Raw genomic sequence first — 23,670 nt, forward strand, 5'->3', positions numbered from 1 at the left:
CAGCTCTGTTGTTGCTCATCAGAGTGGAAAGCGTCCGTCTGCCTGGGTGACAGCGACCCAGCTCGGCGTTCAAATGAAGGTGAGTGGAAGCTGGGCTCCTGCTGGGGGGTCCAAGCCCGCTTCAGGGGCTCCCTGCAGGGACCAGACCACCCCAAGCCTCTGGCTGGAGCGTGGTGATGCAGACAAAAGCTTCTCAGGCTGGATTTGCCTTCCATCGGGCTGTCCTCGACGAGGAGTGAACGTGCACAAAGGCTGAGCCTGACCCTGTGCAGTCACACACACCCTGGGAGGGAAAGTGTGATTTCACTGCTCCCTCTTGCTTCCCCTAAACCCTGCTGGGAATCAGACCCTCAGGCTCAAGGGAAGCTGCATAGAGGCAGCTGAGCACGAGTTGGAAGCAGAAATCCGATTGCCCTCACCATACCTTTATGTTTAACACCCTGTGTGCGTGCCCACGTGAACATTTTAACACACAACTGTGCCAGGAGCTGAAAGCAGAAGGCTGGGAGCTCCAGAGTGAGCTGGCATTGCTCCTACCAGCCAGAAGAGATCAGCTGGCGGCAGGATGGCTGCAGCCCTTACCTTCTGGAAGTCACACTGGGGGTGTCTGCAGACTGTAGGCTCACAGGTGATGACATTACTACGGCAGTGGCACTCTTGGCACGAATCTGGCTTCCAAATGGTGTTATTCTGCAAATAAAACATGGAGTTCTAAGTTAGACCCCCACTGCAGAAGGTGGGCATTACTTTAGGTGACAGCACAAGGCTCACGTAGCTCAGAACAGACGGGCTGGCAGAGTTAAGTCCGCAGTGGGCCACCCTCCCTCCCGCACGCTTATCAGTCACAACTTTGGTACCCAAGGTACCGGCCCCATGCTGCCACCAGGCTGTCATCAGCCCCCTCAGGCCCTCGCCCAGCTGCGTGGGCACTTGCCAGACTTCTCCTCCCCTCCCATCAGTCTCTCCAAGGTCTGAGCAGCCTCTCGGGACTCGTTACTTGTGGCGAGAGGCTCGGAAAGCAAAGCTCACCTTCCCTGTTCTCCTGAACGCTGGCTGCCAGCTCTCCTGACACCGCACGGCAACGCCAGCAGCCCAGGTCTGCCTGCTCCTGCTTTCCCGTGAAAACGAGCCTGATGAAGAAAAAAATCTGCCTCGAGAGCCGGAGAAGCTTCCAGCATGCCCCGCGCTAGCTTTGGCAGAGAAAGGGGCTGCGGCTGGATTTGTGACAGAGGGAAAACAGCAGCACGGCCTGGCACTGGCTCGGAGAGAGCAAATCCCTGCTGGCACATGGAGCTCTCTGCTAGAGGAGATCACAGCTCCCGAGGCAGAAGGCTGAAGGCTGGCACCCCGGGCACCCCCAGAGGTGGCTGCAGAGAAGCAGAGCAGAATGACGTGCAGGCAGGGGCTCTGCTGGGCCTCCTCCCTCCTAGGCAGCAGTGGGTATCCCAGGGGAGGCAGGCTTCCTCAAAAGGTAATGCAGATGGAAAAGAGCCCCTCGATCCTGCAGTGAGAAGGGAGCCGCTTTTCCACTTACCATCAGCAAGCCTTGAAGTCCCACGGCTAAATTTGCCTGTTCTTACTTACAGAGTCTCGGTGCCTCAGTAAGACATCTCCCAAAAGCAAGGGTTTGCTGTTGGGATGCTTATGGGGTAACCCACAGGGTGAGTGCTTTGCTGCCTTGGTTTCAGAGAGCTCTCCTCTTGCCTGCACTCAGCTCCTCCATGCCAAACACCCTCTCTCCAGCAGTTTACCAAAGCAGCTGGTAGCTACACACGAGGTATTACCAAAGACGTGCTCTATCCATATTTTATTACCTGCTTTTAAAAGCCTTAAGAAAACAGAAAGGGGAAGATCGGTTTCCTATACGAACAGCTCTTTTACGTTAGACAGCCCCTGTGTGCATATCACACGATGCTCCCAAATGCTCCCAAAGGAACAGGGTGAGGAATTTCGGGAGATGCTCTGCTGAGGATGGCGGCAGCACTCACCCCAAGCACAGCAAGGATGGCAGCAAGCGTGCAGCCCCTCAGGGCTGGCTATCTGCAGGCAGAGAGGAGGTTGGTTCTGCTCGGGTGATACAGCCGGGTGTCTCCTCCCCTAACGCAGCTGGGGCTGTAGGGCAGCCATCTAGAAGCCAGCTCTGCCAGCACTTACAGCACAGCTACAGAATAAATTCAGGTTAAGCTATGGACGTGCAAAGCTCAAGCTAGTACACGCTGTGGTTAACTCTTCCAGCTCTTTCTAGCAAACCCTCACCACGCTCAGATCGCCTTTAACACCACGATCACACTCACGACCCCTAACATCTTCCCACTGGCAAAAAGTGGCGTTTAATCACCAAACCCGTGCAACAGACCGATGGATTTATTCCTGCTCGTTTGCTTCCAGCTGGAGGGGGAATCCGAGAACGGTGGGTGGCGAGGGAGAACATCTGTGCACGGAGGATGCCAGCATTGAGAAGCAGTCTGCGTTTCAGAACTGGCAGCTCGCTGCGGGGTGAGGCTGCTGGCACGCCATGGGGCTGGTGCTGGCCACAGGAGGAGGAAAGGGGAGAGCAGGGGGAGCACCTCGTCACCTGGGGTGCACGTACTGCTGCTCACAAAGGGCAGCTGGGGCTCCAAGCCTTCACCTTGTAGCCTCTTGGTTTTCTTTTTTAAAAAATAAGTAGTATTTCTATGGAGGAACGGTGGCCAAAGGACTCATATGGCAAGTGATCAGCGTGGAGCCAGCCTTACACACATTTGGAAACGCAAATGCTCAGGTTTCTGCTAAAAACAACTTCTTCCCCTGACCTCTCCCTCCCTCATTTTCTACTGTTTCTGTATTGCAATAGATTTCTCTCTCTCTATTTCTACCCAGCAGGCTGGGTCTCCCTGGGGGCTCAAATCAGCTTTTTACCAAATCCACCACAGGGGAGAACCTGAACTGGACCCCGGGGTACCCAGTACATGCCTGCAGCCACCCACAGGTGTCAGTGACTTTCACTTGCTGGTGGCAGACCAACACCTGCACATCACCACAGGGTTTTCAGGAATTTGGAGAACTACTGCCTGATTTTCCAGATACGAGCCTTCCCAGCAGCTCACAGATCTCGCCGTTCAACGCTCAGCTTCGGACTGCCGGCTGCAGAGCCCAGACCTGAAATCAAATCTGAAAATCTGACTGCTGGCAACAACCCATTTTCCTGATCTCTCTGTGGGGAGGCAAGGGATGCAATGCTACCGAATGTCTGAATGTTACAGCCGTGGCAAAGTGAGCACAACGCCACGTCCCAGCTACGAGCCACGTGAGGTGCAAGCCACGGCATCCTCTGGGATGGTTGAAAAGAGCAGGACGCCTCCTTCGCACGCTTCAATACAGAGAGGAACTGGGAGGTTACTGCAAAGGTTGCTTTTGGGTGCTGGGGCTGGGTACTGACTATTTTAGGACCACGTTTGAAGCTATTTTAACACGCTCCCTGCACACACCCAAGGGTGTTGCTAACAGCTGCTAATGCAGAGAAGCATAACATGATTTATTGGTGCCTATGCACAACTCTCCTGACCTGCAGACGCAGACTGTAACCTTCCACTGCCAGTATTCCCATTATTCTTTGTTTTTTTCCCATTTCAAACATGCCTCGATGGTTAAGATGACCAAAGAGGGGCCAGCAACTTGTGCACGTTCTCCCCATTTTTGCCCCCAGCTAACCACGAGCGCTTGGCGAGCCCAGCCTGGATAACGTGCTCCAAGGGACACACAAAGAAACTGGGAAGTTTCTAGATATTATCCACTTACAACAGGCAGCAAAACTTCATTCTGCGGACACTTACAGAAGAGCTGTAAATCCACGTTACATCTTCTCTAAGGCACCGAGCCTCGGTGGATAAAGGATGTGCTACAACTTCAGCACCACATCCCTATCCTGTTAGGAGTGTGCTTTTATCAGCGACAATTTAAGGGGCTTTTTCCTTACAAGTGCTAATATAATTAACAGTATAAATAATGAAACACTGTGCACAGAACACTTTGAAGACGGAAAGCGCTCCTTAAGCGCCGAGCAGTGCCATTAGGATTAATTAATTCTCTGGCTTTCCCTACATCAAAAGAAGAAGGGATCCCGACTCAGGCGGCCTTTCCACGCCAGGCTGCAAGGAGAGGGCCGCGCGCTACCTGCTCGCTGTGCACAGCAGGGAGCACAACACGAGGTGTGCTCCCACGCCTCCAGAGCTGCAGGCACCCAGACGCAACACAAACCAAACCCCGAGGCACTAGAGCACAGCACGAGCCCTCGGTGGCTTCGGAGAATACTGATGAGGAGAAAAAGGTTGGAGGGAAAGCCAAATAGCTGCACGCGGAGGGAAGACTGAGAAGAGAGGGTGTCTCTTCTGAGAAGAGGGGGTAGGAGAAGCCATCAACCTGGGCAAAGAGAGCAGCAGGTATCAGATTCTCGGAGGAGGAATCCTGGGCTGCTTTGTTGAAACCTTGGGCAGAGCCCGGAGCAATTACACTTGTGGTAACAATTACCAGCATCAGCCACCAGCTGCCAAGTGAGGAGACTTGGCAGCTCCATAATGCTGCTTTCATTTCTCATTTCCACTCCAATTAGCTGACAATGCCGGGCAATTGGCAGAAGAAACCCAGCCGTAAGAGAAGCCGAGAGAGCACTCCTGGGCTGCGGGGTGGATCCGTGAACGGAGCGATGAGGAGATGAAAGCAGCTCAGGCACATAAAGGATTCCTGGTGCCCGGTGAGGCTTAGACTTTGTGTTCTACCCTGTGTAACAGGCAGCAGTTGCCAACGCTGAGTGTGTTTGTAAATCTGGTACCTGATCATGTATAAAAACCCCTGACAGAGGTCTTGCAATGGGCTTATTACAGCACGCTCCTAGGGAGGAGGACGTGGACATGGCTTGGTCTCTGGAACCAAAAGGCAATTTGGCTGATCTCACTGAAGGTCTCCCTGCACCCCTAGGAGAGAACAGAGCAGTGAAGGCAGAGCCCACAGCTGGATTATCAACACGGCAGCAGGAGCACAAAGCTTCACGAGCTGGGACCTCCTTTCCCCTTCTTCCACTCAGGAAGTTCAAAAGCTATGCATTAAAGCAAGGCACTGTTTTCAAACACTGTTTCTACATCTTGTGGTCAAGGGTTACATCTTTTACCAGATGCCCTGGCCTTCTAAAGATCAAGAGCCTACAAACACAACTTCCCAACAATCCTAAACAGCTTCAGAGACAGGAGGAGGATGCAGCAGGTACTCTCCTATCACCCAGGTGCTGCTGCAGGCTCCATCCTGTCTTTCATACCGACACAAAAGCTGTCCCTTAGCTCTCAAGCCAACCGAATTCCCCATGACCAAACAGAGTACATGGATTAAAGCAAATTTTGGAAGTCGTCAGCTCTAATCATGATTTACATCTTTGTTCAGACCAACAAGCCAATTGTTTTTCTGCAGCAGTGCTCCTATGCAAAGGTTAATGCATTCTGATTGCTACCCATTAAAGTATATTCATCCGCAGTCAAACACAGCCTTTATAACAAATACTGTGTATTTTTCCTCCCGTCTGGCAGAAACACTGCCGCCTTATTAATAATCACTTACCTGACTGAAGTTTACCCCATTTTTACTCTGATCCTTACACATTCATTCCCTGTTATAATCAATTCACGGCCGTACTTCTAAAATGACAAGTTAACAGCAGTGCTATTTCTAAAATGCTCTCTCTGAGTTCAACGATTTCCTCTGCGTTGAGGACGAAAGAAAAATAATTTTAGGGGAACTTTTTGCTTCTAAAAGCATTTAATCAAAAGTAACAGATGCATCCCACTGAGTTTTTAAGAACTGGCGGATCTCGGCCCAGATTTTAATGCTGAAAGGTATTTTTCCCCTGTGCCTTTTAACAGCCCAAGCCAGACAGGTGAGAACACAAAGCCAGACACTTGTGTTTCTTCCAAAAATGCCCTCCATGCAGTTCACAGTTCAGAGGCTTCCTAAGCCAGAAGTCGTGCTGCTGCATTTAACCACGCTTACGGCTTTCTCCCCTGTGCATTTGGCCACTCTCCCCTTGAATCCAGGCAAACTTTAAGCATCGACATTTCACAGCAAGGCTTTAGTGCTTAACCGCACAGGGAGCCAAAACAGCACCTCCCTGGTGGAGGGGCACAGCCTGCACCGAGCTGCTGTGAAGCTGGGGCAAAAACAGGGGTCAGGCAAATAAGTGGCAGGATGACGCACTGGATCCTCACAGACAGCAGGCATTTTCCCAGGACGGCAGGTGAGAATAGCTATGGGCAGGTAGGGAGCAACAAGGGGAAGGAAGAGGAAAGCCTGGAAGACTCACACTGCAGTCCTATTTCTGCCCAGCATCCATAAAAACATCTGGGCTCCTCCTGTTGTGGTTCCCCCTCCTCCTCTACTCCACATTTCTTAGCCTGCTGCCTGACAAATTTGGGACATCCTCCCATGAATGATTTCTGAATGGATACCAAACCCAGAATATTGGATTGGGGAAAAAAAAGAGGTAAAGGACTGATTGAACCTAAGCTTGATCAGAGCTTTCATTACCGCATTTATTCGGGTATGAAGGCTACCTCAGGAGCAGCAGAAGTCACATTCTCTGGCGTGTGATAGTGTATGTGCTCAGCACAGGTGCACCTAAAGGCAAAGTGCAGCTTTACCTGTCCAGGAGCATGGAGGAGGTTTTATTCTACCCCCTAAAAATGCTGCTGCTTGTTTGAGAGCTGAACACTGAAGGCCACAGAACCGCAGCTCGACCAGAAAGGAAAAAAATCACATGTTTGGAAATGGGCATTAAACCTCCTTAATCCAGTGCATATATTACCAGAGATTCCCCACAGAGCACAGCCTTGCTATACTCTAGGAAACACTGCTGGCCTTTGGAGCACTTTTTTTTTTTTTAATGTTTTCAAAGGGAGGACTCTGTAGACCCAACAAAGCTGTGTCAATCGACGAAGTGATACTGCCAGCAGGATGCATAATGTCACATCCATCCTGTCGTGCTGCTGAAACGCAGTGGTGCTGGGCCACATGCTGCAGTGTGAGCTGTACCTAGGCACGGCAGAATGAACGAGATAGATGGATAAAAGGCTAAGCCTTTTATCCCATTTTTAACAAAAAAAAAACATCAGGGTACAAAAATCGTTGCAGCTCAGCCAGCTGATTCAGCAGAGGAAGAAAATATCCTTCAGTAAAAGTCACCTGCAATCGGACCTCGAAGTCCTGTACCACCTTAATAAACCACTTCTCTCTTTCCTTCAAAGGGGGCAGGGGACCCCTGCGACAGTCCTACAGCGCCATGGATCTGCAAACAGAGGTTTTGTTGCTGAACACAAGTGATTGGGAAAGGCCTGTAGGTAAAAGAGATTCCTTAGGCAGCCTTCGTGTCCTCTCGGATTGTTTCAAGAGCCCCTGGTTCACCGGGAGCTGTCAAGGCTTAACGAGGTGGTAATTTTATGACTAAAGAAATTGAAATTAATGGCAGCAAAAGGTACATAGCAGAGAACACCTAGGCTCCATGGTGCCTACTGCTACCAATGATTAAACTAACTGACTTCGGCACGCAGAAGCTGCAGGCTCAGAAACAAAATCAGGCTTGAAATACCCTAAAAAAGGCAAAGATGATGTAAGTGTTTGTGTGCTTCTTATAATAAGGAAAGGGGTCTCTGTGCTAAGAGAGGCTAGTTTTGAAATGCTTCACACCACCCGTCCTTTGCCTCATTTCCTTTGTTTCATACCAAGCTTTCTGCAGAGCAGTGTTTGGTGTTCCTCCACACCACTGCCCCGTGTCTTCATGGAAAAGCTCTGTCTGTTGCCAGCTCTGTGGAGGTCCAAGGGATGCACCAACAGCAGCTGTGCAATGAGCTGCCTGCTGGCTCCCTCGCACAGATACAGCCTGCATGAAAACCAGATCCCAAACCCACTGACCTGCACCTGCTAAAGCTAAGACTGAGGTGGAGGAAGGGCCGGAGATTTCTGGAAGGGAACACCGGGGTGGATGTGGGTGCTGTCCTAAGGCACGCTGCTATCAGCACTCTCCACACACGCCAGGGAACCAGCAGCTCCTCCAGCAGTGCATTTTTTTCTTACTGTTTGATTTAGGGATTATATCTGTCCAGTCGCTATCTGCATTATCAGCACATTCAACAGCCTGGAGAGCGTGCAGAAAAGCGTAACACGCAACCCATTTCACCTTGAGATTTGCCAGAACTGGCTTGCTTCCCTGGCCAACTTATAAAAAACAAATCAGGTAGTGCTGAATATATATATATGCATTAAAAATAAATAGAAAAATAATTAAAAAGCCAACTCCCATTGTAATTTGAGATTGTAACTCCTGGCACAATTATCACTGGAAAGGAAGGGAAGACACAAAGAAAACTTTTCCTGTGCCTGTCCTTCTGCCTCTGTACCACGAGCGCACACAATCCACCTAAAGGGAAAATCACGTGTGCTATAACTGCAGCTCCAACTATTCCAGACACTCCTTTGGCACCAGGGTGGTGAACGATTGCCGGGACAGATGAAGAGTGACAGGTCCTCTTACAGCACGGGAGGAAGGAAAGAAGAAGCTGTTGAAGCTGTTGAGTTGAGCAACGTGGTCCCTACTGCTCACCGGGGCACACATGCCTGAGAATCATGATTCCTTGCAGTGACAGCCGAGTGCACCCCACGTGAAACAAGCTGTGGAGAATTACAGTCAGTTACCTCCGGTTCTACAAGCAGAAATTCCATGGGTATAAGGCTACCCCGTCATTTGGTTGTCTTCATTTCTTCCACACACACTCTGCTAATAGGAGGTTTTCCTGCTGAACCATAACGACGTGCAACCAGGCCCTGCTTGGGGAATGAACATGTTTTCTTTCTCCATAGACTCTTTCCTTTTTCATAAATTACTCACTTTTCATGAACTTTTCTTTCTCTATTGCACCATGAAATAACAGGAGCACAGCCTCGCGCTCGTGGCTGGTTGGAGCTACAGAGAAAGCTGACCTCCAGGTGGCAAACTGCCGTCAGCAGTGGCAGCCTGAAAACAAACAAGATGCCTCTTACCCTCAGGGACACCACTGCCGAGCTCAAACTCTTTCATTCGGGCTAATATTAACCCAAAGTGAAGCAGCTGGTTTTCAAGGAGGGCACGTTCAGCAACAGAGAGGACACGACAGGCTCAAAAGTCGGCAAGAAGCAGCTGAAGATGGGAGATGGTGAAGGCAAAATAGAAGAGGGGTGGGGAATGACAAAGATATCCTTAAAGAACTAAGAAGCAGAAGCAATACTACTGGTACTTTGTACATGGCTTTAAATCAAATACCAACAGCACTGACAAGACCCTGCCAGGTCTATGCCCTCAGCTTCGGGCTGGCACCAGAAAAAGCAACAAGGGTTCAAGAGGAGGAGCACAGGCAAAAAGTTGTTCAGGATGCCTGCAAGGGATCAGTTTTGGCAGCAGAGGGAAGAAATACTGACAGTCAGCTGAACCACGAGCCATTGCTTTTTGGGGAGGCAGGGACAAGAAACAGTCCTGTAAGGCGCTGAAGCCCTGGCTCACGAGTCAGCTAAGGCAGAAGCAAAAATCAGGGCACAGTTGGTGTTTGCAGGAGAAGCACCGTCGTGGCAACGAGCATGACTGGCTATTAGCCAGAAATAAATCGCATTATGCATTGGTAAGCGGCAGCATTCAGCAAGAAGTGAATTGCAGATGTCTTTGTGCTCATGCTGGAACAATTTGTTTTGCTTTTGTTATTCAGAAGCACTGCACAAAAGGTCATGGCAAAAAAAAATATTTCTTTAAAGCTAAAACCCTATAATCCTACCTAAAGTACACTTATTTTTTCAATGCATAAGAATGAGTAACGCCACGATTCTGTGAATCGCTCTTCCCATATATCATGCCAGGCATGTCAGGAGTTGCTCTGGCAATAAACACAATCAGTACTGCGCACATCTCCCCAGTTTTGCTCACTTTACTACAGGTTTTCTCCTACTGAAAAGCCAATTTTACAAAACTCGACTGTCCAGAAGCAAAGCAAGCTAAGGGACAAAGATTACCATAACCTCCAAGGTTCATGCACATGAATTTTTCTCTCTTGCTCTCTTCTCAGTGCTTAAGATCTTGCTCAGAATAAATCTGCAGTAAAAGCCGAGGAACAGTTTATAGGGTGACCGGAGCAGTCAGGGTAAGAAAGAGCACAGGCATAAGCACTTATTTAGACTCCTGAAAACAGACCAGGTGGTCCCTAAATCCCTTTGATGTTCACAGTTTGAAGAAGGGACGGTTCTAGACCAAATCACTTCACTCCTTCAGCATAGTGCTGTCTTAATCTACAGGAGCTGCTCTGCGGAGTATTTAGCAGGGGCAAAACCTTTGCATCCTTCCAGTTCAGGCTGCAGCAAATGCATCTCTCCTCCATCCTCAGGCGTGCGAGCCTGGGCTGAATATCGCTAAAAATAACACCTGAAAATTTGGTTTTGTTAAACTTCTAGAAGCATTTTAATGCTGTTTCCTGAATAAGCTTCAATGAACGCTCGCTAATGTGCTTTTCCAAAGCTCATCTCTTGGGTAGAGGAAGCCCCAGGCTTCAATGTCCACATGCGTTCGGGGTCAAGAGACTACCAAAAGCTTTCACCACATCACTCTCGGCGCTGCCGGGGATATTCGCCAGCCTGAGGACCACTCGCTGACACGATGTGAGCTAATTCTTGTCGTGCTACTTCACGCTTGGCTAGGAGTAATTGCTGCCTCATTACAAATTTAATAATGACACTGTGATATGGGATCACTCTGGAATTTCCTTCTCTTCCAGTTTTTCTTTTTTCTTCTTCTTCTTCGAGAAGATATGAAACACCAACTGCTACAGAACTCCATTGATTTTAATTAATTTTTCTTCCCTCAAAAAAAAAAATAATAGCCCATTTGTCAAGGTTTTGCTCAGGTAGCGCTTACAGAGCTTTGGCAACATCTCCACAATGGTTTTAAATGCTGGTTCCTGCAGGACCCTGAAAAGGTTTCTAGTTCTCCTTCACCTGTGTCTACTCTGAGCAAGCGCGCTGCCTGCCTGTACCCTTAAAGATGCACCACTTCCCACGGGAACAAAGAGATTTAGGAAAAGGTGCACCAGAAAGCCTCTTTCAGGCCCTTTCCACCCAATGGGTTAGGAACAACAAGTGCAGCACTTCCCGTTTTGCTCTCACCTCACCCCCTGTAGGGAGAGCTGGATCTGAAATCCACCTCGTACCTCTATCCCAGGCAACTCCAGGCTGTAAAAGGGGCACAAAGCAGAACAGCGATCACACTCACCCTCTTCTCGCTACCAAAAATGACAGCCTGCTGAGCACAGGCTGTGGGAGGGGGATGCTTCACAGCCATCTCTTCCAAGCACATGAGTGGACAACACCATTTCAAGAGTCACAAGAAAAACTAGGCGTACTCCCAGCATCGTGTTCACCTTGCAGTTACTCAGAATAAAAACTCTGGAAGTTTTGATTCACCCCAACACGCATCAAAAAAACAATCTGCATTTACTTTGTCCCTCTTTCCAGCTTCCACCCGGCGGTGAGTGATACCCAGCGGGTGGATGTGGCATCGTTCCTTTGTAATCTGGGGACAATTATTTTCTGGAAGCTCTTAAATACTCTCTGAACAAAGCGCACCATGGAGACCACTCTCACTACAGTTAAGAGGTTCCTCAGACACGCTGCGATGTCTGGAGAGATTATTTCACACCCTCACCTCCCCATCTTCCTCTCACCTGTTTTGCACTGTGCCATAAATGCAGCTGATGTAATCAGCAGCCTGCAGACTTCCCAGAGCTATGGGAATCCCACATTCTCTGGAAGGGGAGAAACAAAGCCCTGCCACACCAGTAAGTGCTGATTTGAACTTGAAGACCCAAGCCTGCTGGACTGAACAACGTCAAAACAAAACCTTACTCCAGGTTTCACTAAGGTGCACTATAAAGGCAAAATAACAAAGCACAGGCGAGAACGCGCAGAGCCCTAGAAGGAAAGAAACATATAATCAACGACCTCTACTATCACGAGGCACCTGGAAGCACATGCTGGGGACTGCAATTAAGACAGGCAAAGTGCTGCAGGGACAGCACAGGGCACGTGCAGATGCAGCGCTGCTCAAGCCCCTGCTACTGTGAAGGGAATAGCTGATGGGACTCCGGGGAGGAAGCCACACGATATTTATGATGATAGGGTTAGCTCAGGAGAAATAACTCTGTTTTACTGCAAATATCAGAGACAAGGAAGAAGACAAACTATCCTCTCCAGCACTGCTCTTCCACTCCTCTGCGCTGCAGGACTTTCAAGGAGGTCTGTGCGCAACAGTGCAAGGGGGTTTCCAACCTGCTACCTCGTACAGGTGTAAGGACACGAGCTGTCCCTATAAACCGTCTCCTTTCTGAGCAGAACTCTCAGGGTTGCCATCTTTTGCCCAAGTCCAAGGAACTTTGCTTCTCCTGAGCTGCCCAGAGTAATCAGAGAGATGGTGGAAAGTGTATCCCAAGTCACAAGTTGTGCCTGATGCTTCCTCGTTGGCACCCCGAGAGAAACTGCCATAACACAGGCACGGCCAGGCAGCCTGTTCTTCACCGGCTTGGGGCCATTAAGCATTTCAGTGCTCTGTTCTATGCTGCTGTAAATACTGTGCTTTAAATCCACCTGATAGGTGTTTAAGTCCTGTTGTTAATCTTACTTTCAGGTTCTGGGACCCAAAGTACAGCTTTATGGGTTTATTCCACAAGCTGGGAAAGCCTGAAAGAAGCTTCCATAGCTGCAACCCTCACCAACTGCTGAGCAGCAGCCTAAACAAGAACATTTCTGTGTAGGGCACCCATATATGCGGTGTCCTTGCCATCATCTCTTTGCCAGAGTCCAAGCAAGCTGGAAAGCTGGAAAAAAACACAACTCGACACATCATACCTGAGAGCTGGATTTATGTTCAGTGCCTGGGGCTGCACACAACACGAGTTTGGAACCAGCAGGGAGCACATAGCAGGGTTTGGCATGAATGCTACGCGCACATCTGGCAGCGTGGACTCACCACCTTCACCTCAGGAGCGTCTCCTATCTGCAGGAATGCCTGGTGCTCCTCGCACAAACTCTGAAGTATTGACCAGAGGTAGAGCAATGAGACATGAGTGGAGAGTGGCTGCATTATCACCTTTCAGAATAAACATGTTAAAATAGCAGCTACAGCAATTGGGAATTGCGCCTGTGAAGCCTGAAGGCAACCATCTAGCATCTTCCCCCTGAAAAAAACACACCAGGCAGCTTCAAACTGGGAAAAGCTGCTCAAAAAATACAAAGGGTTACCAAAAGCAAACCTACCCACTAAAAATTCTTCAGCTTCCCCTCACCTTCAAAGGGACATCAGGCTTTTTGAAGCCTGCAAAGCGCAGCGTGCGGCTGAGGTAGGACGCCTGCCTGCAACACCACTTCTTGCAGTCGATGAAAGATGCCCAAGGGGGGCCTCGAGGAAGCCGGGGCTCTCCCTTCAAAAGCAGGCTGCACAGGGGAAAAGCCAAGTGCTCCACGCTCCTCTCCCCATCCCTTGCCAACCCTCATCAGGCTGAGATACTGAGGCAGCCAAGCCACCCTGTGCTTGAAAATGGAGATAAAAACCTGCTCCTTGTCCCATTATTACTCTGCAGAGCGCTCCCATCCCCTCCAGACAAACAAAGAATACAAAACCTCAGAGTCTAGCTCAGTTTTGGCTCGAAAGCAAGCCAATGCAGTGATTTTGTACCACCTTTACCTGAATGTTTAATCCCGTTAGCACTCCCATGTTTGCAGACACAGTGTGCACCGAGAGCCAAGTGCCCATGAACTACGTGCAAAAGTCAAATCGCATCCCCCCCAGCTCCCTTCCCACCCCCAGTTTGCACTGCGGTACCAGAGCTGTATAAAACAGAGGGGCTCTGCTTTTTCTTCCACAGCAGCCAGCCACACGTTATTACAATTGTGTTCACACGCTGTACCTCCAAAATGAAAAATATGCCATCCAGGATGCCAGGAAAAGGTGGATTTTTGCTCTCATTGCCATGCTGAAGTGGGCACATCCAGCCCCAAGAACACCTCCCCAGCCAAAGGGCAGAAGGGCTGGGCAGAAGGAGAGCAGCCAGGCGCCCAGGCTCCCTGCTGGGCTGAAGAAAAGGGACTGCCACTTCTGATAATCTCCTCCAGCTGCTTCGCCTGCTAGGAATCATCAGCACATGGTCCCCACCACACGCTCTGGGATAAGAAAGGTCACGGAGACTGTCCAAATCCGAGACCTGCCAGCAAGCCCTGCTGTGCACGCAGGAAGCAAACCCTAATTCAGATGCCTGACAAGGTGCTGCTTTGGAAAAAGGGATAATGTCCAAAATTATTGCAAATGCTTGGAGTCAGTATCTCCTAATTTGTATGTTTTTAAACTTTCCCAGAAGGCAAGATCACTCTAAAAGAAGAAGACATTTTAGCGGTGATTTGAAATACTTCTGAGGACAAGGAGAGTGAAGTATTCCACCAAAACATCCAGTTTCTTGAAAGCGTTTGTTCCCAAAACCTAACTGCTCAAAGGAAAATCATTTTGGACACTGCCACCATGAGACCTGACATACTGGCAGCCTTAAAAGACCCAAGTATAAGGCAGATCCAAGCCTGGCAGCTTTGCTGACCCTAAACCCAAGGACTGCAAGCAGTCGTCTCTCTCAAGGAAGAGTCAGCAACCAGTGTAACACTAGAGGAAAAACTAAAGCTCAACCACTTAGGGCAAAAAAAATAATATTACCTTTTTTCTCTCCAAAATGTCTCCCATGGATGTTGAGCCCTAATTTTCAGCCGGACACATGCCCCATCCCAAGAGCTGAGATTTTGATTTGAGCAATGCCCATGTAATGTAAAACAACTTTAATATTTCAGGTGGCTGGGTCTGGCAAGTCCTTCTCAATGTCATTTAAATTTTATAGAGGCATATGAAAAGGGATTTATGCCAGATGGGAGCCCTAGCAGTGGCCCATCACACACAATTCTCATACTGTGACCACTGTTCCAGTGTCACTGCAAATTGCACAAAAAAAGTGTTCCCTTACATGACAGTTTCAGCAAAATGGACAAAATCAGGTAAAATCTTAGAACATGAACTGATCTTGGACCCCCACAAAGCACTTCCCTCAGAACTGAACTATCCAAGGGTGTTTTAGCTGCAGTGTGCCCCTTGAGAGCATCTTTTTAAAACCCAAAGTACTAGGCAGCCATGACTTACTAGCACCCTGTTACTCATCTTGGTTGCTCTCTCCAGGATCTCCAAACACTGTCTCCAGAGTTTGCACTCTTTTGCACAGTTTGCACAGTTTCTGGAGCAATCCAGAAATAAAGCCATCACTCCTCATTTTTTAACTAATGGAGTCCAACAACGCCAGCAGAAAGGCATCCTTTGCTCCACTGGTTGATTTTTTTTTCCTTCTCCTAGCCAAGCAATTATTTCATGTTGGTGTTCATCCAGGCAAGCTCTCCACCCTCAACTTCCAGCTAATGAATCAAAAACAAAAGCTGCACTTAACCAAACCCACGTTTGACCCTGCATCAAAGCTGTACCTTGACCTGCTTTGATTCTCCCACAGATAAACAAAATTAAACAAGTCCCTGGCCTACAATTAGCTCATTTCATCCTGTCCTCCAGGCAAACTGAACTTCAGTCCTGCTAAGGATGGGGGCACCAGAAATACCCTTGTGCAAACACTCGGCTTGTCTTAATTACTTGATCTTTGTGCATTCAGCATTGTGCAGACACAGCAGCAAGTACAGGCTTCCCATCTTTTTTTTTTTCTCCACTCTTTCTCTCTTTGTATCTTGTTAAATTCAGGAAAATGAATCCTTCAGTTAAAAGCTGAGTTAAAGCACAATTGCAGGAAAAATGTGCAAAGTGTCTGCCCACGTCTCCAGCAAATGAGGGCACCGTTATCATCCATCCAGTTGTCACCAGGATTTGCATCATATGGTTAGGCCATTATGATTTAATTCTTTCATATGGTATCTCACAGTCATTTACTTGCAAGAGCTTGCAATTAAATGGACCACATCAGCCACGGCTGCACAAGGTGCAATAGCCTTTATCACACCCATCAGTACTGAAACAGGCGCCCCTCATTGTATTTGAGGAAGTGTTCAGCATCTTATGCTGCAGAAAGGCACAGATCAGTTTGACCTGAAGTTGGTCGAACACCAAGCAGGCAGCTGTGATCAGTAAGCCTCTTCGCAGCACCATCTCCTACTGACAGAAGCCTACCGAATATTTCTACCCAGCCTCTCCCCTGATGAGCTCCCTGTACCAACTGCAAAGTCCCCAAAATAACCTGGCTCTCCTTCTCCTGACAACTCCCGTGGTTCTGGGTGAGGAGTTATCCCATGTGAGGCTGCAGTGGAGGGGCTTGCTCTGCAGCCACTGCTTTATTTCAAGTGGAATGACAATTCCTGGGACTCTGGGGCTGCTTTCCTCTCCGTTCATGTGCAGCAGATACGGCTTGTGACCTCCCACCGAGAGGAGCTGTAAAAAAGGAAGACACAGCCAACAACAATTTCGCTGTTGCCCAAAGCAGCAAAATGTGTTCCAGTGGCTAACCGCATCCATCAGCCCCCTCCAGTTAGTCAGCCCCATGGAGCACGCATATAACAACCTCCACAAAAGTGGAGGTTGTTATATGCGTCAACACTGTTATATGTCAACACTGCACCAGGAAAAAAAAAAAAAAAAACTTCAATTGTTTCCTTTTTTTTTTAAACGTTCCCCTAATTAGAGACATTTCGAAGCTTCCCATAAACAAAGCCTTGTAAGAGGAATGCAAATAAAGACAAGGTTTACCCAGAAGACCACAAAACCTTGACTACTTGAGTCTTCTTAAAGCAAGAAGAAAAGAACCTCCAAAGTACCAGACCATCCTTTTGAGTCTTTTTAGAGACCCTCCTGATGAATGCCACGTTTTACAGTTGCCACGTTTTACAGTTCTGTGGGGGCAGTGAGGCAGGGAGTATTTTGTCCTGTCCAGGATTTCATTTTCAGGCAGGATTCCTCCCAGCACCTTCCCCACTACCAGCACGTAAAGCTCTGCAAGCCGCCGTCTCCCCTCCTCCGTGTCTGTGAAATGAGGATCGCCATTTACTGCTGTCCTCCCCCTTCCAAACTTCAGCAGGACTTCTCGGATCAAAGCAAAGACAAATACTGGTGCTCGTGCTCAGCACCACGTTGTGTTCCCTGTATATCCTCTGCGGTCAAAATAAAAGGCAAGACCTTAAGTGTCACAGCAGGCTTCCCTCTGGCGAGGAGTTGTAAGGTGTTTTTAACTGACAGAGCCACTGAACATCGCTGACTTCAGAGGAAGGATCTTTACAGACCTGTTTCTGGTAGGATTATAGATTTGAAGGTTCCTTGGCACTCATCCATCTGAAAAGCATCGTGCAATAACATTACCCGGTTCGTCTAGGAGACTTCAGTACCATGCAGCACCTGCCTGTGCACGGTACCAACAGCTACTCTGTAGAAGGATCTGTCCCTAAAAAAAAGAATAGCTGGAGAAAAATACGAAGTGGAAACACCAGCTGCAGGTGCAGAGACATCCAAGTCACAGCTGGTCACTACGTGTAACCTCTGCTACCATCTACTTCTTGCTACAGAACCATGCAAATTCCTTTTCTGCACAAAGGAGCCAAAAACGAGGAAGGGGGCACCCCTTCTCCAGATGAAATCCACCCCCGCACATTCCAGCTCCCATCTCACTTGCAACAGCTTTGTCTCATCTTGCACTGTCACTTCAGGAGGATGGCTTCCAAAATGGAAGCTGATCTGGCTATTTGGGTTTGGAGCCTGCATACGAGGAGATTTTCACTTCTCCACTGAGAATCCCTAGAAACTCCAGGGAGAAAGAAACAGTCCCCAGCAGCACACCACAACACGACTGGATGCAGCTCTACAAAGACTCGAGAAATTGAAAGCAAAATAAGATATTTAACAGACACTTCGGGAAGAAGGAAATTTGAAAATACAGATATTCTAATGTAAAAGCACCTCTCAAGAAGCAAAGAAGCACGTGTAAGGTCTGCTAACAAAACAAGCCAGGAAACAAAGACTAACGACAAGAAAAGTGGAGTTTATTACTACCAACCAGGATATCTTTCAAGTGATGGCTTTGCCAAAGAAAAAGGCATACAGCAGTACCCAAATACACAAAACGGCTGCCCAGTGAGCAGAATGAATCCAAGTCTCCTTGCAGGTTACTCCTATAGATGGTGGCCATGAAATACAGAGGCTTTCTGAAAACACCTCAGGACAGATACACAGACATAGATGGATAGACAGATATCAATATATCCGTATCTGAGATGCTCTCCTGCTTTCTGTCCAGTCAAAACTGCAAAGGAGGCACAGGAACCTGAAAACAAACCTGACGAACAAAAATGTTGGTGAGTCTGATCTGTCCTTCAGGCACACAAAATAAAAGTTTCCTTGATAAGGAGAACCTTAGATGTTGCACTTCACAATCAGGCACATCCATTCTTTCAGCTAGGTTTCCTTTCAGTGCTCAGAGGCTTAGCTGTTGCAGGGAAATGTGGCAAGTCATGGCTGAAAAAAATAAGGCAAGCTATCCTAGATGCCTCAGTGAAAGCAGCTGTGCGTGGCAGCCTGCCCTTTTGGGTATGTTTGCCCAGGTGAGAGAGCTGTACCTGTGCTCCCATTCACATTCTCAGTAAGAGCACGCTGCAGTCTGACCCAGAGCACAGTTTATGTCTCAGCTTGCCACTGAAGAGATGCCAATATCTGAAAGCTGACCCTCCGCCCTTCATTTCCTTCTGTCATCTGTTAATTGCAGCAGACATTTTACACGTAAAGCGCCTCCACAAAGAGCCAGCAACGTGCTGAAGTTATCAGACACAAAGGCTCTGCACAAAGAAGAGTCTCCAAATACATTCCTTGCTGCTCCGTCACCTAATCAAAGAACCAGATCTCCACACACACCAAATGGGCTGCTCATATTGCACAGGACGCAGCTACTTCCCACTTGGAGGGAAAAGGCCACATAGAGCAACTGGAAAAACCTAAGCGAGGTCTCTGCAAGAATCTTCTTTTACCCCAAATTCTCCTGAGATGAGACACTTGATAGGAGAATAAAAAGTTCTGCAATTCTTGTGAATAATTAACTTCAGTACAAGAAAATGCTCTTCTTGGAGACAGCTTTCCTGAGCAAGCACAATTCGGAGCGACGGAGATGAAGTAACAGGAAGGAGAAGGTGTTAAACAGGTCATGATAAACCAAAGATTTCTCCAGGAACGTTCCTTTCCAGTGCATCTGCAAAAAAAGTAAGTACTGGGACCTTGCACGCAAAACAAATACCTTGGCAAACGGGAAGACACCAGCGCTACTGCACGAGGCACCAGATCCAAGACGTGCAGCCCGAGGCAGCCCAGCCCTGGTCAGAACAAGCCCTTGATCTTGCAGCCCTACACGTGCCTGAACTTAATGAACGGGGCTTATCAATAGGAACAGCAAAACGAGCTTGATCTTTGCAGGATTTAGCACGAGTTAATGTAGTGTAGTTCTGCAAAAGCGTGCAGTAGACATAATTATGCCTTTGCATACCATTAAAAAACTAGTTAATATAAAAATCTGCGTTTGGCACACGTTCAAGATTCCTAATAGTACGTGTAACACCGCACATTTTTAGTTTGTAATCGAGAGGTGGCTTACAAACACAGAAAAAAAGGTTACGTGCAGAGCCACTTGCTGGCCCAGGTAGGAAACAAGGTGCTACAAAATCCTGAATATCAGGTAAGCCTGACACAGCTCAGCTGTCCTGATTTCATTTTGACAGGTGTGAAACCGACTCAGGTTTGCAAATCCCCTCTGAGGACCTTGCGCAATTTAAAAAAATCTAACCAATATTTTTGTTCTGAAAATATTTTTACAATTAACGGGACAGCTGGATTGACAGGGTTGGATTCTATTCTACAGGCACAGAACGGAAGAAACACAGAAATTATGGCAGGTCTCGCACACGAGGGCTAATTCTGAGCTAGAGCTGCTGCTGAAAATCTATGGCTTGCTTTTGCAATGGAGCATGGGGGGGAGAGGCAAGGGAAGCAGTCTGGGGAAACCGTGACACCGTGGTTACACATTCAGGATTATTCCTCTCAAAGGAGTTTGGGCTTTTTGACCAGCCCTGGAATTTTATACTCTTATTCCCTGGGTGCTGTGTATTTTTGGCCAGTCCTTACCGCTGGCACACTCAAGTGCTTCCAGGCACCAAAGCAAACGGCTGTTTTCTCCAGCAGCCACAAATTCCACAAACCCCACAATAAATCACGCCACAGGGCTGAGACACAGGCCCACATTCAGAAATCTGAGATAAAACGCGCTTAGCTGACAGCAGGCGGGATGCAGGGAGAACATCTCCAGGCGGGCTGAACAACCCCAGACAGGGCTGGCACTCCTGAACTGTCAGAACAGTGTCCTTGTTTCCCTCATCTCTGCACCTTTTAGAAGTTCAGCTTTCTGTATCTGTTTCCTTAAACAGAACCTGAAATTGCACCTAACTGGAAATCTGGAAAGCAATTCATTTGCCCACGTGCATGTAAAAAGCTATGGCTTTTCCCCATAATGGCTTTAAGCACGTTTTAATTGCCTTCAGCTTTGCAATCCCATCTTTGGGATCTGCACCAGAGAACAGCTGGGTTTCAAAATCCCCAAACTTGTAAATAACGCGTGCCTCCCCCTGCGGGAGGTCAAGCTTCTTTATCTTTCCCCTACCAATTCACGCCCATAGCTTGACCCAGAAGATCTCCCTGTTCAGGAACCCTTCTGCCTTTTCCAGACCTACCCTGCCTGCTCACAGCCAGATGCAGCATGGACTGCAGGCTGCAACAGGAAAGAATTAGCAAGGCCATTTTTAAATGGCAACAAAACAAAGTCCTGTTTGGGGACGCTTCTTTCCTGGGCAATCATGTTTCATGCTACTCCAATACAAAGGGTGATTTATTTGCTGAGGCTTCATCAAACAACGCCACCGGCCCTGTAGGGAACAGAAAGACGTGCTCCTTTGAAAAAAAAAGAAATGGAATAAAGACCTTTCCCTCACTGCAGCCTCTGCAGAAACAGCTCAGAATTTGAAAGCAACACATTCAGGAAGCACAGCCAGAGTTTAAAAGTATTACTGTATTTACTGGAGCAGGAGTCTTGCTGTGAAAACACGCGTCTTCCTGCAATTTGTGATTTTAGGTCCATTTAAAATTATTTTCCTCCCATAAAACAGCTTCTGCCCTTGATGCTTATTGAAGTCAAGTGCTAGCTGGTGTTTATATGGAAGAGAAAATATTTCAGGGCACTATTATCTCCTGCACTTGCAAACGAGGATTTTATTGTTTCTTAACCTCAGCAATGTACCATTTTATTTCAGCTTCGGAAGAAGTAATGATTACAAAGGGACAATCTCCGCCAGGCGAGAGCCTTGTTTAAGAGCAATCTGTCCTCCACTTGCGCCTGGGGACCACAGGCTAACACTGCAGAAGGCCCCCGTGCCGCGTGCCATAAAAACAAACAGAAGGTTTTGTAACCCTGCCAGCAGCCCACAAGACAGGAGGAAGGTAAAATCCCTCATTCCTTTGGGAAAAGAGCCCCCAGACTTTATCATTTCACACGTGCATGCAGAGAAATAACACGGCCATAAAAAGTCAGAGAGGAAAAGGCGAAGGAGATGTGCGTGAGGGCTGCAGAGCAGAGCAGATGTTAGAGGAGACGGGTTGGCAGCTCTGTCCCAGACCACAGCTCAGCAGCTCAGCACGGCTGAAACAGGGCGAGTGCCACCTTTGTGCCATGGTGGCAAGCTGAGCACAGACCACAGGGCTACCTGATTTTATAGGAAGGGCAAACACCTTAACTTCCCATCTGCAAAAAGGCTCTGCCTGTCTGCAAGGGGAAATTCCTGCCCAACTGTGAGCACCTGTCCCGAAGCAGGCTCTGCAGGCGGTGTGTCACAGCAACAGCCACGGGATAAAAAAGCTAAAATCCTGGAAAGAAACAAACATCCTCACTTTGGCTACAGCTCAAGACCAAAGCTGTCTGCAATTCAGCTGGGTTTGGACTTGCACTGCTTTGTTTTTTTTGGTACTCAACGTGATTGGCAGCTTGCCTGCCTCACAGCCACATCTCTGGCTGCCGAAAACCAGGCTAACAGAGATGCCATTGATACGCCGCTCATCAGCTTTGTAGAACCGTGGAGTTTAATCACACGCAGGGAACAAAACACACACGGGCTTCCCGGGCTGCACCTGAGGAGAGGAGAACAAGGGAGGGAAGGAACAGGCACTGTGCAGTTGCCCCAACACCCAGGGTGCTGTACAAGCACAGCGCTGTTTCCTGCTGAAGGGATCAAGCGTAGCGGAGCACTTTTAGAGCAGGATAGAGGATTTCCCCTCCGTGGAAGAGTTTCCAGAGAAAAAAGGAATTTTGCAGCATTTAACAACAGATTATTAAAATGCCACCACTTCCCCTTAAAACATGTGCTTGGCCTGCTGAGCACAGACACCATACCAATCTCTCTCCAGCTGCATCTAATCTGTGGGGAACCAGAACTGATTCCCATCAGCACTTACACAGGCCTGTGCAGGGGCAGCCTTCTAGTCCTGGCTACATTAAAGGAAATTTTAAAGACAAAATTGCATTAATAAAAAATTTTAAAAAATGATTTAACACCAATATGAAGGAATTTCCTTGCCCCAGATTTACCTTTATTACATGGTGCATCTTTTTTACTTGCTTCCAACATGGAAATAAACATTACGTGAGATCAGTTTCTCTTTCAAGCCTTCCCGAATTACAATTATGGTTTTAAAATCAGTGTTTTCCAAAACAGGTGTTTAAAGCCCACATTCATGCAGCTAAATATTCAGTGCTGTTCTCCAAAAATATTGGATTCAGCTGGGCCTCCAGAAGCCAAGGGGAGCCACCACACAGTTAAAAAAGCAGCGAGAAGAATCAATACACAATCAGGGTCCCTAAATCTACAGCCTGGCTTCTGCCTCCTGATTTTGAAAGAGCTACACAAGTCATGATTTAAAGAGATGTCCACGGGCAAGGATTTGGGAGAGGAGGCAGAGAAGGCAGGGCAATTTGGGGGGAACATTTGGGAAAAAAATGCCCCCTTTGGGTATTAGATATACTATAGCTCCTTAAGGACAAGCCATTATTAAAGACATTAAGGACAAGCACGTAATTCTTCAGAAGAGGCGAAGGGGCACAGCTGTGAGCATATATACTCAGGGAAGTCCAATACTGTGTCACCTTCTGACTTCAAAATAGGCAAAACACACCAAGACACAGCAGACTCCAAGGAGAAGCAGCACTCTGAAATAGAAGCTTGGCTTTTCCTCCTCGGTCAATCCTCCCTGCCTGGGAAGGGAAAGCCCAGTAAATTTCATCGGCCCCTTACCACTGCAATGGGCGGCCTGCTCGGGGAGAGCTCAGGAGTTACAGCTGAACTAACCCAATGGGGGCCTCCATCGGGAACTCAAAGCCTCCTAAAACCCCTGCATCGTCATCAAACCCAGCAGCCAAGGGAAGTCAGCCTCCTGTGCTTTTTCCTCTCAGACTTCAACCAGCAAGAAAAAACTGACCAAACGCATTTGGGTGCAGCATATCA

At 48.1% G+C, this 23,670-nt stretch overlaps 1 protein-coding gene across 2 annotated transcripts in view; it reads right to left on the reverse strand.

Moving 5' to 3' along the window:
- The window catches only part of FRAS1 (Fraser extracellular matrix complex subunit 1), a 146,349-nt gene that overhangs the window by 101,142 nt on the left and 21,537 nt on the right, over nt 1–23,670 (reverse strand). For both annotated transcript variants that reach the window (XM_068681573.1, XM_068681574.1), the window contains exon 3: nt 583–690. In XM_068681573.1, coding sequence (XP_068537674.1) covers nt 583–690 — 108 coding nt within the window. The remainder of the gene's footprint in view (nt 1–582; nt 691–23,670) is intronic.

This window comes from Anas acuta, chromosome 4 (assembly GCF_963932015.1).
Source record: "Anas acuta chromosome 4, bAnaAcu1.1, whole genome shotgun sequence".
NCBI lineage: Eukaryota > Metazoa > Chordata > Aves > Anseriformes > Anatidae > Anas > Anas acuta.